This window comes from Heterocephalus glaber, unplaced genomic scaffold (assembly GCF_053883595.1).
Source record: "Heterocephalus glaber isolate CG9 unplaced genomic scaffold, H.glaber_assembly_v1.0 deba00001610, whole genome shotgun sequence".
In the NCBI taxonomy this organism is placed as follows: Eukaryota; Metazoa; Chordata; class Mammalia; order Rodentia; family Bathyergidae; genus Heterocephalus; species Heterocephalus glaber.
In genome coordinates, this window is record NW_028258381.1 from 16,973,028 (window position 1) to 16,986,346 (window position 13,319).

Here is a 13,319-nt window from a genome sequence, read left to right on the forward strand (position 1 = left end):
AAGTGAATAAGACATCTACCTTGTGTCACCAGCAGCTTCATAATGTGTTAGGGACCCTGAACTCTTAGAAGCTATTCCTGTTCTGGGTGAAAAGGTTGATTGTGATGAATTTCTTTGGCCTTATCTCAGTGATTTAGGAACTTAGAATGAGATTAGAGGAGTATGTAAAAAAGAGTCTACACAGCAGGCTGTCTTTTAGAAGGCTTGGTTTCAAGGTTGGCTGTTGGCTGGTGTCTGGGAAATGAAGTTTTAGAAGGATTCCTCACCTTTCCCAGACCTGATAAGAATAATTGATTACACCTACATGGTTTGTGCAAACAGGATGGCTTATTCTAAGAACCTACTTTGCATTAGGAGTATTGAGTTTTAGTACATGCCAGGCAGAGTGCCCACATGACCATCCTCCAGTAAAACCCACGGACAGTCCATTCTCTAATGATCTTTCTTGGTAGACAGCATCTCACATAGGTGCCACTATACAATGCCAGAAGAATTAAGCATGTCCTGTTGACTCCACTGGCAGAGGATTCAGAAAGCTGGATCTTGGCTTCCTCTGGACTTTGCCCTATGCACCTGTCCCCTTAGATGGCTGTGCATTTTATTCTTTCTCTATGATTATCACAGCTATGAGTACAACTATATGCTGAGTGCTGGAAGACCTTTTAGTAAACCATTGAACATGATGTGGATCTTAACAGTCCCTCCAGTAATAAATAGCCCATCAACCCAGAGTGCAATCTCTCCCATATATAACCCACTGTTGTGGTTTAGATCTATAATGTTCCCCAGAGTCTCATGTATTTAGAAGGTGATTGGGTTATGGGGGTGCAATATTTAGTGAATTCGTCCATTTATGAGTTCAGTAGTCACTGGAGACATGACCTACAAGAATGTGTTCTTGTCCCTGGCTCCTCCCTTCTCTCTATGCTTCCTGACCATCATAGGCTGAGCAACTGTCCTCAACCAGGCTCTCTGCCATGATGTTTCTGACTTGGAGCCAGCTAACCATGGATTGAACCCTCTGAAACCATGAGCCGAAATAAGCCTTTTGTTCTTTAAGTTTCAGATGTCAGGTATTTTGTCCCAGCTCCTGATTAATGCACCACCCAAAAGGCTGACATCCTCTTCTCACCAAGTTTCTTTCCTGAGCTCCTTTTATGACACTTTCTGGACAAGAACATGTTTTTTTCCTTCTTGCCTCCTTCTCATCTCCAGTTATCAGCCATATAATTTTTCCTTTTAAATCTTCATCCTATTAGCCCTCTATGATAGTTAACATTACTAGAAACCTGCCCTTTACTGAATGTCTCCCTGGATGGATAGGGGCCCCTTTGGGCCCCTTCTTCATTTTCCTCTCAGGCTATTGCTTTCCACTGCCTTTTCCCTCTTCCTCACACATAGTGTGTAACTGGTTATCAAAATGGAATTATTTTGACTCAGTTTCCAGGCCTAAACCTCAAGAGCAATACATGTACCAGGTTTTTCCTTCTAAGCTCTAGAACTATATGCTAGACTACCTGCAAACTGAGATAGCCCCGGATCATCCAGCTTTAGCTCCTTGCTCTTCTGCACCTGTATGGATCAGTGAGCTCAGGCTTCCATACCAAAATACTACAGCCTGGGTGGCTTCAAGAGGAACAGTTTACTTTCTCACGGTTCTGGAGGCTGGAAGTCCAACAAGAAAGTGCTGACAAGGTTTCTACTAAAGCCTCTTTCCACAGCTTGTCACATTTTCTCTGTGTCCTTACAATGCCTTTTCTGTGTATGTACACACTCCTATTGTTTTAGCCTCTCCTTATAGAACACTGTCTTATTGGATAAGGGCTCCACCCTGATGACTGCATTTAGCCTTAATGACCTCTTTAAAGGCTCTTTCTCCAAAAACATAGTTATATTGGTGATTATGTTTCAACCTATAAATTTTGAGGGGTACATGCTTCAGTCTGTAACACTCTATAGATGGTTGAAATTAAAGTGTTGGGCAAAGGAAGTTGAGTAGGGAAAGTTGGTGGTAGGCTTTGAGTTTTCCTTGATTGTCTTGGGTGGGGTGCTCATTGAATTTGAGCTAAAGGTGAGAGCCATTTGTAGAGATTGACTTGTGAGTGGTGGAGAGGCTGGTGGGGACCAGCTATCTGGTTTAAGTAGCTGATCAGAGAGGGACAGAGCTGCATTCTTGGTGACACAAGGAGCAGTGCAGGAGCCCTTCTGCAGTTGTCTAGCCAAGGAGAGAGTGCTAGAACCAAAAGACTCTGGGAGGGGTGTTTTGAGCAGCAAAAAAGGAGACTGGCACTCTTTTCTGTTCCTCATCCATCCTTCTAAGTCTCCTCCATCCATGACATGGCCAGTAGCCATGGACCAAGGAAAGAGTAAAAATAAAAAGCACAGAACAAAACCCTGATATCTTCTTCTTTCCCACTCTAGCTTTCCTAGCCTGAGTCAAGTCCAAGTTAAAGAACAAGAGACACTTCCAACTAAGGAAAGGGTATAATTGCATACTCATTAGCCTGGATTGGACTACCTATTATTTGACACTTACTGATCACTTTTTATTTCTTAAAAATTTTTTTGTATGTTTTATGTTGCTTGTGTTAATATCGAGTATTGAACTCAGGTCTTCACACTGAGCTATATCTCCTGTTCTTTTTAAATTTTTAGATAGGGCCTAAGTTGCTGAGTTGCCTAGACTGGGCTTGAACTTGCAATGCTGCCTCAGCCTCCTAGAGTGCTGGGGTTTCAGGTGTGTCCCACCACACTATGTTCAGTCACTCTTGCTTCCTCTCCTTCTTGCTGTTTTATTCAGTTGCTCTATTAGCTAGGGTTCTATAGAGGAACAGATGTAATATAAAATATATGTACGAGTACAGGAAAGAAATTTATAAGGTAGGCTTACAGCATCAGAATAAGAAAAGTCCCAGTGGCCATTAGCTGGATTAGAGATAGAGGAATCCAAAATGGCTGCCTGTGGGCTGGAGAGCCAGAGAACCTAGAGCAGTCGAAGGTCAAAGGCCTGGGAATTCACTGAAGAGTTACCAGTGTGAGTCTTTGTTGGAAAGCTGAAGAGTCTGCATTGAAAAGCAGAAGCCTCTGCACTGGAAGCCTGAAGAAACTGGAGACTAATGTCTAAAAACAATACAACAACCAGAGCATCTCTGATGAAAAGGGAAAACTCAAGATGCAAGCCTATTGGTTGGTGCCAGGGTGAGTCTTCCCAACTCAATTTGCTGGCCTACATGTCAGTCATTCACAGACATGCCCAGAACTTGTTAATCTCCTGGGTGGTTCTTACTCAAGCCAAGCTAACAGGTCACAATTAACTGTCACAGTTGCTAAGTCATAAATTGCATTCTAAATACCCTGCCCCAGGTTCAATTCTCCATTCTTCTTCCTCTATTTTAGCCTTTCTTTCCCTGTGTCTGACCCAAGTCCCCTTCCTGGGCCAGCTCTGCCCCCTCTAGTCCAGCTTACAAACTGTCACCAGGTTGATCTTAGGCTGAACACAGCACTAATGCTCCTACATCCAGGCCTGGTCACTTCCCCCTGATTGCATGGAGGACAAGCCCTTCAGCTGCCCTGGCCATCTGGGCCTACCTCATCCTCCTCTGTTCCTATAGGACTCCCACGTCTGGTGAAGGGAGCTGCTCCCTCGAGCCCTCTATCCTTGCAGGTATCCTTCCCATTGCTCAGGCCATTCACCTTGTGTCCCTTTCCAACATATTAGGGTCCTTCCTTGAAAAGCTTGCTGCACAACCATTGCAAATGAACTCTTTGGAACCTAATGGTCAGCCCTGTCCCAACTCAGTGATTTTGGGTCAACCACCCCAGTCCCTTGATTCTGCCATAGGTAACGGATTGCAGGCTTCTTAAGGCTAAGTTGTACCTTTGCATTTTTCTGTTGCCCATCAGTTTGTTACTCACTCACCTGACCCATGGTAGGCATGCTTCTGGGGTTTAGTTAACTTATTGGACAGAGTCACTAACATTTTTTTCTTCCCCCTAAACTGTGTCCTTGTTACCCTTCAATGCCCACTCATTTTTCCATTTTTTAAAAATTTGCAGTGACTTTTATGATTACTTTACCTCTTCCTGAAAATTTCAGCTGGTTGAGCTTAATGAATGTTGTGCAGTCCTGGGCCTCCTGCAGCTTCTTGCCCTAGTTCAAGTTCATTACTTTGACTCACATAGCAGTGGGAAGCATGCAGACAAGGTCCTTAGCAGGTTCCCTTCCTGTACTTCTTGCTAAGTGGATCATGAAGTCTGGTAGCAGAAGAGGGAGGCTTGGTAAGAGTGAATTCCGCTCTTTCTTTCTGCAGTCAGCTTCTTGTTCAAGAGTTGTAAAACCATTTAACTAAATGAAAGTTTTTCAGTGAAGGATCCGTTTGCATTCCATGAAAGGTAACAGGTCCCACAAGAATTCCACCATTATCTTTGGGGCCACATGAATCCATAGTAGCAATTTGATGGGATCTTGCTGGGCTTGGACAAGCCTCATTTATCACACCGATTATTTTTGGTGGAAGCAGTTTCAGATGTGTGGAGGGTTCTACACCAAAGACCTGGGTCCTCTGGAAATTGACCATCTGTAGAAAATGAATATGACCCCGACTGTCAGCAAAGTGGCGATTTGGGGAGCATCTGGCTTTTATGCAATTATCATTTGCATTAAAATTCTTGAAGGCCATCTCTCCCAATTTCCTGTTAAATTCTTTCCTAAAGGCCCAGATGGGAAAAACACATTATAACTCTCAAACTTGAAAAAAAGAAATGAGCTTACAGCAGGACCATGTGCTAGGGTCTTTGATGTGGAGGGGAACATTATACTGTGGGATTAATATCAGGGCTCTGATTTGGGATTTTCTCATCCCTAAAATGTTCAGTAATATTAGGGTAGAATCATACAAGGTAGCACATAAAGTCCTGAGCTCAGTGCCTGGCACCTAGCAAGTGTTAAATAAGTCTTTTCTATTACTTATTATTACTCTTGAAAATGATTAAACAAGACTTCCAGAGGCTGGCCTGAGACATAGCAACTGGCCAGAGACTCATTTAGATTTCTGAGTGCCATGCCGCCTGATGTCACATGTCCCTGGTAAGGGATCCCTAGATTAGGGGACATTGTTCCAGGCAGAACCCACACATGCTGGCCTCTGGAAAGGCAGCAAAGGCACAGGAGACTGTTGGCACTAGGATCCTGGCTCTGCTCCTTGTGTAAGCTTCTGAAGCCTACTTACCCTCTCTGTGCCTCAGTTTTCTCATCTGTAGAATGGGCTGCTGGGAGACTCGAATGATTCTGCCTCTGCAGATTCAACCAACTACAGATCAATAATAATTATGAAAAGTTGCACTGATACTGAGCATTACAGACATTGTTGTTATTATTCCTGCAGATAATACAGTGCAGCAATGACTTGTATAGCATTTACATTGTACAAGGTATTCTAAGTAATTCAGAGAAAGTTTCGTGTAAAGTTCATGTGAATAGGATATCTGCAAATACACCATTTTATTTAAGGAATTTGAGCTTTCATGGAGTTTGATACCTGCAGGGTGTCCTGGAACCAATAGGAAGGGATGACTGTACTTCGGATTATTTAAAATAATCTAGATTTACACATGTCAACATGGATAAATCTTTAAAAGTGTCTTTAGTCTGTAATTCCAGTGGCTCAAGAGCCTGAGGCAAGGAGGATTGTAAGTTCAAGGCGAGCCTAGACAACGTAATGAGACCCTGTCTCAAAAAGGCTGGAGATGTAGCTCAAAGTGAAGGCCCTGGGTTCAATCCTCAGTACCACCAAAAACAAAACAGAGTTTGGTGTCCCTCAGGGTCTTGGAATTGATGCCCTGTGACCAAGAGATGACTTCTGTGTTGAAATTTATTCAAACAACACCCAGCACCTTGTGAATGCTCAGTCAGTGTTGGATATTATTATCGTGATCACTAGATTTACCAGGCCCTATCTGTGCTTGGGAATGGTTTTTAGAGTAAAGGACTTTATATAAAACTCATCCTTAAGATTACATTTGTCTCCATTCTTCTGCGATGGATGGGATGAGAAGCTGGGACCATGGGAGCTAGATGTCTGGGAACAGCATTGATAACTTTAAGGATATTCCCAGTCCTGTATGTCCTTTAATCTCAGATCTGCTGAAGAGATATTCAGTGTAAGTCTGAATAGAAATTATATACTGCCAGCATATACCAGTGAGCTGTGTATGCAAAAAAGAGAAGTCGAGAGGGAGGGATGAGAGAGGGAGACAGAGACAGAGAGACACCTAGAGAAGAGATGAGGCAGTCTTACCCTAGGTATTCCTCCAACTACGTGTGCAGAATTTGCTCAATGAGAGTAAAACTTTTCTCTGTACTTTTATGCACAACATTTAGTACTGTGGTCACCAAGGGTGACCTCTCCAAGAAATTCCCCAATGTTTTCTGCAAACACTGACTGGATGTCCTTCAATTCAATTCAGTTCAGTTCTTTTATTCTCTTCCTGCAATAAGCATTAGACCCCACAGGTTCAACTTTCAGTCCTTTATGCCTGTCTCACTGCACATGCCAGTTTCACCTATGTTTCTGATCAGAAATGAGGTTCCAACAATATCCTCCTTGGATGTATTAATGGGCTTTTCCATTGCTTGACACCCGACATTCCGACACTCACAACTGAGGAAGGAGGAGGAGAGGTTTAATTAGCTCATGTTTTCCATCTATGGTCAGCTGGGTCCAAGTCAGAAACATCATGGTGGAAGGGCATGGTAGAGCGAAGCTGCTCAATTCATGGTGGCTAGGTTGCAGAGCAGGGCAACAGGGTCAGGAAAAAAGAATCCAAGGACCAGATGTGGTATCCAAGACCATGTCTCTGTGCCCCATCCTGACACACCCAGGAGCGTGCTTTACTGACCTCTTGTTTCTTATCCGGTGAAACTGACATATTAAAGAATTAACAATCATTTGAGAGCCAGTCATTTGTTACAGCAGCTCACAGAACTCAGGACAGCACTTTACTGATGAATACTGCTTTATTGTAAAAAGTTACAACTCTGGCATAGCCAGATAGCCTGGGAACTTCGGACGGGTGATGGGGTGCACCACCCTCCTGACACCTCCACGTGTTCACCAACCCAAAGTTCTCTGAACCCCTTAGGTTAGGGATTTTTATGGAGGCTCCATCACAGGCATGAGTAATTATTAACTCAATGTGTAGCTCCTCTTCCCTTCCCAAGGATGGAATATGGAGCTGAAGGTTCCAAGTTTCTAATCAGGATTTGGTCCTTCTGGTGACCAGTCCCTGTCTAGGTTCCCATGAAGAGTTACTTCATAAGAACAAAAGACACTCCTGTCATCCAGGAACTCCTCAGAGATTTAGGAGCTGGGTCAGAAATTGGGGTCAAGGGGAGAGGAAAGAGCAAGGGGAAGAGGAGAAGTAAAAATAATCCAGATGCAATGTGTGTATATGCCGGCTCCCCAAGATGAATGTAATTTTTATATGTATCATCAATTAAAAAAAGAAACTTGAGTCCAAGAGAAAATATTAAAATAAAAGATGTTCCTAGAACCTCTGTCATTTGGGAAATTATATGTCTTTTATAAGCTACATGCAAGGAAATAGGGACAAAAACCAAATATATTTTTTGTTATAGGTTACAGTATCATGGGGGGAAGTAATATTTTGACCAATAAAAAGTCTGGGATTCTAAAATTCCTCTCCTAACAACTAGAAGTAAATCTTCATGTGATCTGGACCTCTGCTGCCAAGTCACTCATGGCCCAGCATGCCACATTTGTACCCACAGGATCCTAAGTGCCCTTCCCCCAGGGTTTCCTCTCTGGCCAAAGATTTTAGTCAGTGAGCTTCTCCCTTCACCAAGGCCAGGATACAATTCAGAAGAATCATTTCTGCTTGCTGCCTTTTGGTTCAGTGTGCAATCAGCCAAGTGCGCCATCCATGAGCACTGCCTGATGCTAGGATGATTTCACTGCGATCCATGGGGACCCTTGAGATGCACGCAGTGCACACTGTTGGGGTTCCATCATCTGGGGGAAGGTTTTGAGAGGCTTCCCACCTGCGAAGAGGGGTGCTCAAAGACAGACTTGTTTTCCTGGTGCTGAGAAGTACAAGTTTTGCCACCTCCTTTGGACCACTTCCTCCCAAGTGGATAGAACAGTGCCCACTAAACCATGGGCTAGAGCATGAGTGGCCCACCTAGTGGACATATTTTAGCTAAGGTCTCATGATGGTTTCATAAATACAGATCCATAACCCTTAGCTTCTGATGCTTGATGAGCTGTGAGACTCCACCATTGGTGACAGTCAGGATGATAGCCACTGGACCAGCATCCCACACCCTGAAGCAAAACAACCATGGTATGTATTTGGGACATACCTGAACCCTAACCCAATGCTTCTCAACCTTCATTTTCTCCTCCTTTTTCTCTCCCACCTCCTTCCTCTTTCCCAACCCACAAGAGCCCTTTAAGACATGTGTTTCCCTAGTTACCCTACCTGCATGAAATCTAACAGCACCAGTATACTGTCCCCCCCAAAGCCTGGTGTGTTTGGAAGGTGATTGGATCACAGGGGTGCTATATTCATCAGTGGACTGATCGCTGATGAGTTCAGTAGCTGAATATGCTGATAGGAGGTGGGTCTGGTAGGAAGAGGTAGGTAATTGGGACTATGAGCTGGAAGGGTGTGTTTTCATCTCCAGCACCTCCCTTCCCACTCTGCTTTCTGGGTGCCATGGGTTAAGCACCTTCTCTTCTCTTGTGTGCCTCCACCATCCTGCCTTGGAGCCAGCAAACCATAGACTGAAACTGTGAATCAAAACAAATATTCCTCTTTTAAGTTGTGGTGTCAGGTATCATGTCCAGCGACAGAACGTGACTAAGACAACTTATATCCGTTTGTGTGCTGTGGCCCTAGGAGAGTCACAGACCACTGTAATAGCTCAGAATATTTGTCCCCTAGGAGTCCATTTTCACCCCACTGGACGTGATACCATCTACTGAGAATTAATATTCAAGTCTGAGACAGTTTTGACCATCCAGCCCCAGCTGTGAATAGGGGTGATGTGGGGTGAGCAAAGGGTTGGTACACATATATAACAAGTGCTCCTGTCTGAGATGGGAAGCCACATGGAGTTAGCTTGCAGAGGTGTCAAATGCTGGGAAGGACAGGCCATTCTCCCATGTCTTGAGTTTTCAAATTTTCACTTTTACAAATATTGGGTGACTCTATGGGCAAACACCTTGTTCTGCATTCTAGGTGATTTCAATGTTCTGTTTTTCTTTTAAAAGTGCAGTTATTAGGGTCAAAGGAACCAGCAATACAGCCCCCTGATAAGTGCTACCTATTGATATCCAGGGAGAGTGTACTAGGTATGCACAGGAGTCTACTCTCTGTATTGCTCCCATTATTGAGAGCTATTTGCTGATTTGAATGGCAAGACAATACCTCATCATTGCTTGAGTTCATGTTCTTATGCTTACCAAGGAGGCTGGAATTTTAGATCCCTTTATCTTGTTTAGTGGTGAGAATAAATCGATTCCCTCTGAGTAGCTCATTGATGGTTCCACTCCATTTGGTGGCTAAAGCTTCCCTTTCCTACTGACTTGCCACACCTCCCTAATGCTCTCTGAAGTTTTATCTACATTGGAATCACTTCCGGGACTATTTGTCCTGAATTATTGACATCTTAATGATGGCATCTGCTTGGCTTTGGGAAATCGGTTTTGAATGAATGCTCTCTGAAAGCGAATTTGCGCAGAGAGATTGATTTATGTATCTGCACTCTGGCAAACTCTTGCCTGCAGACACCTAGGCTGTCTTTACTGGCTGGGGCCAAGAAGATAAAGATGTAGCGGAGTTCCTGGTAGAGTTGTCCTTTTGAGCAGTTCTGAGGGTACACAATGTCATGCTGATGACTCATTAACAAACAATGCCCTGAAGGTTTGGTTTTGTCTGTAAAGTTGGCCAAGTCCATATTGTGCTTAGTATCAGCTCTAGCACAAAAGATCCAACAGATCCTGAATTGAACAAAGAAGCAACAAGCAGGAGACATCATTCATTCATTTGATAAGTACACCATGAGTGCCTGTGATGGTATTAAATATCCAAAGATATTTTAGAGCTATTCCTTGACCTTGCAGAATTCATAGTCCAGGTGGAAGTCAAGCGTGCAAATCAGTGACTGGGATACATGGTGATGAATTCCATAATAGATACACATTAAGTTAGCAGGAGAACACACACACACACACACACACACACACACACACACACAGTGATCCACTCTGACTAATGAGAGGAAGGGTCAGGAATAAAAGAGAACATGACATTTTAGCTCCATCCTAGAGAATAAAATGATGTTTACCAGGTGCATTCGTGGAGGAAGGCATCCCAGAGAGAGGGAACAGAGAGTACGTGGGCATAGGGCCTCAAAAGCATAGCATTTTGTGCAAAGGTGGGGAACAAAAGTGTACAAAAGAGATAGAGACTTGAATGCTATGCAGAGGTGGTTTTTCTATTTTTGGTCTAAGATGCCAGTGAAGTTTATGGAGCATGATCAGATTGGCTTTGGGGCAAGTAATCACAGAACATTAATTCTTGGAAGCATTGGCCCACTATAGTTGTCAGGGAAGTAGGTATTGGAATAATGGGGGTGAGAGAGCAGCCACCGGTGTTTAAGAGGTGAAGTCATAAGACTTGGTGACTAAATTTAGGTGTGGGTGATAAGGATGAAGCTCCCACTTCTATCATCATGTACACCTGAGGGTTTTGAGGTCCAGGGAGGAGCAGGTGTGACATGTGGTCATGTTAAGTGGGAGGTGCTGATTGGGCATTGAGATACAGTAGCAAGGCAGTCACGCTTTGCTTAACAGCGGAGTGCACTCTGGGAAATTCATCCTTAAGCGATTTCACTGTTGAGTTAACATTATTGTGTACCTACACGTGCCTAGATGGTACCGCCTACTACACACCTGGGATATATGGGCATACACACATGAGGTGGGATTGAAAAATATGTGTGTTTAAATTTTTTATCACAGCAGGACACATTGCCACTAATTCCCCTCAGAATACCCCTCCTCACTTGAAGCACTATTTATTTATTTATTTATTTATTTATTTATTTTTGGTACTGGGGATCAAACTCGGGACCTTGCGCTTTCGACGCAGGCAGCAGCAGGAACCACTGAGCTAAATCCCCAGCCCACTTGAAACACAATTATCCCATCATTTTTGCCACTTTCAGAAGCAATTCTCAAGTTCTCTTTCCCAGATATCTTTATTTACACTGTCCTGGCTGCCACGATGTCCTGAATTGATTCAAAATATTTCCTTTCCATGGTCGTTTTGACTTTGGGAAGAGCCAGAAATCACACAGTGCCAGATCCTGTGAATAAGGTGGATGTGGACACTGTACTACTTTTGCAAGCTTATCTTTCTGTTGGATGGCACTACCAGCAGCATTCACTGTATTTTTGATCTTACCTCATTAAGACACTTACGAAAAAGGACTTCCAGAGCTGCTTCAGAAAGTAGCAAGAATGATGTGTGTTTAAAGCAAGGGGGAAGATTTTAAGGGTGATTAATGGCAATGTGTCTCTTTACTGAAATGAATTTTTAAAAAGTAAAATATTTATCTTAGTTTGGATCACCCCTTGTATGTATGGTATAATACATTGCTTCTAGAGCCACAATGAGCAAACAAGGTTAAATCAAGCACAAGAGAAAATTAGGCCATCAAAAAATGTAGTAAGCAGGATATATGCGAAGCTGCTTTGAAATAATACAGTACACTGTTTTACAGTAAATGTTATTAGAAGAAGGTGTGTATTCTAAAATAATGGCAAGGGCCAGGGATTTAGCTCAGTGGTTCTGCCGCCTGCCTTGAAAGCAGAAGGACCCAAGTTGGATCACTGGTACCAAAAAATTAAATAAATAAAATTAAATAATGGCAAAAATATAGTAATGTAAATATATAAGAAGCAGTCATTTATTATCATAATCAAGTATTGTGGACCATACTTAATTATATGTGCTGTAGTTTTATACAACTTGGATTTTGTTTATATCAGCATCACCACTAACTGTTGAGTGAGAATACAATGGCTATAATGTTACTAGGTTACAGAAATTTTTGTATCTCCATTATAGTGGTCTGGGTCCATGGTGGCATATGGAGTATGTCCTTGATCAAAACGATGTTGCAGGATATATGACTATACTGACAGGAATTTGTTATACTGGATGTACTAGTAATTGTCAGTGTCTGGTGGTAACTTGTACTAGTAATGCTCAGTTTCGTGGGCTTTTTGAGAATGTTGAACAGTTTTCAGTAATGCTACCAGCTCTTCTTCATTAACTGAGGTAATGTGTGAAGAAGAGCCTGGAGATATTTATTGCACTGGGCACAGGCTCAGCTACTTTTCCATTCACACTTACATCTTCTCCTTCCAGGGGATGGCCAGGTGGATTTTGATGAATTCATGACAATTCTTGGGCCCAAACTGGTATCTTCCGAAGGTCGTGATGGTTTTCTTGGAAACACAATAGACAGCATATTCTGGCAGGTAAGAATTTTTTTAAGATGAACTTTGGCAGTGTATGTATGTTTGGGATTAACTTTTAACTGAGTTCTTGAACTTCTGTTCAGCCCATGAAGTTCTCTTCTGGACTAGAGTGACATACCTTCCTTAAATTCCATGTCCAAGTTAAAGTCCAAACTAGGTCCTCTGAACAGAAAACCCAAATTATACTCATTTAAGATTTGGAGGCGTGAAATAGCTTCCCATTTTTTATTTTATAGCAAAAATTCTGCACTTGGGAGAAATGAGATTCTTCCTTTTCTGATTAAGAAAAAACTTTTTCTTGGGGCACACACGAAAAGGGCACAGTGATATTATGAGTCATTTCCATCCTTGGCCCTGACTGCAGGAGGTGGTTGCTGAGAGAATGCCTGGTGGCCTCCTGGATTCTGCTATCCTTAAGGTGACAGAATGACTTTATCTACAAATTTGTATTCAGTGTTTCTCTATGTGCTTCTCTTTCTGTCTTGTGAGAGATCTCTTAGGAGATTCCCAATATCTGCAATTCTAATAAAATGCTCTGAAATCATTTTCATATTTGTTCTTTAATTTTAAAATGGGACTTATTTCATGATTATGGAATTTGGGAAATGGGTTATTAGTTATTGTTTTAAAAATTTGTCAAGTTAAATTGAATTAATTACCCATTAGATATGTGAAAGACCATTCAAACACAGCATGATTTCTTCAATTTCTTGATACACCTTTTTCTGTACTAAATATCTTTCTCTA

At 42.5% G+C, this 13,319-nt stretch overlaps 1 protein-coding gene across 19 annotated transcripts in view; it reads left to right on the top strand.

The window, feature by feature from the left end:
* Caln1 (calneuron 1) overlaps window positions 1-13,319 on the top strand; it is a 534,324-nt gene that overhangs the window by 321,570 nt on the left and 199,435 nt on the right. For all 19 annotated transcript variants that reach the window (XM_087196183.1, XM_087196194.1, XM_021254340.2 and 16 more), the window contains one exon: window positions 12,460-12,572. In XM_087196183.1, coding sequence (XP_087052309.1) covers window positions 12,460-12,572 — 113 coding nt within the window. The remainder of the gene's footprint in view (window positions 1-12,459; window positions 12,573-13,319) is intronic.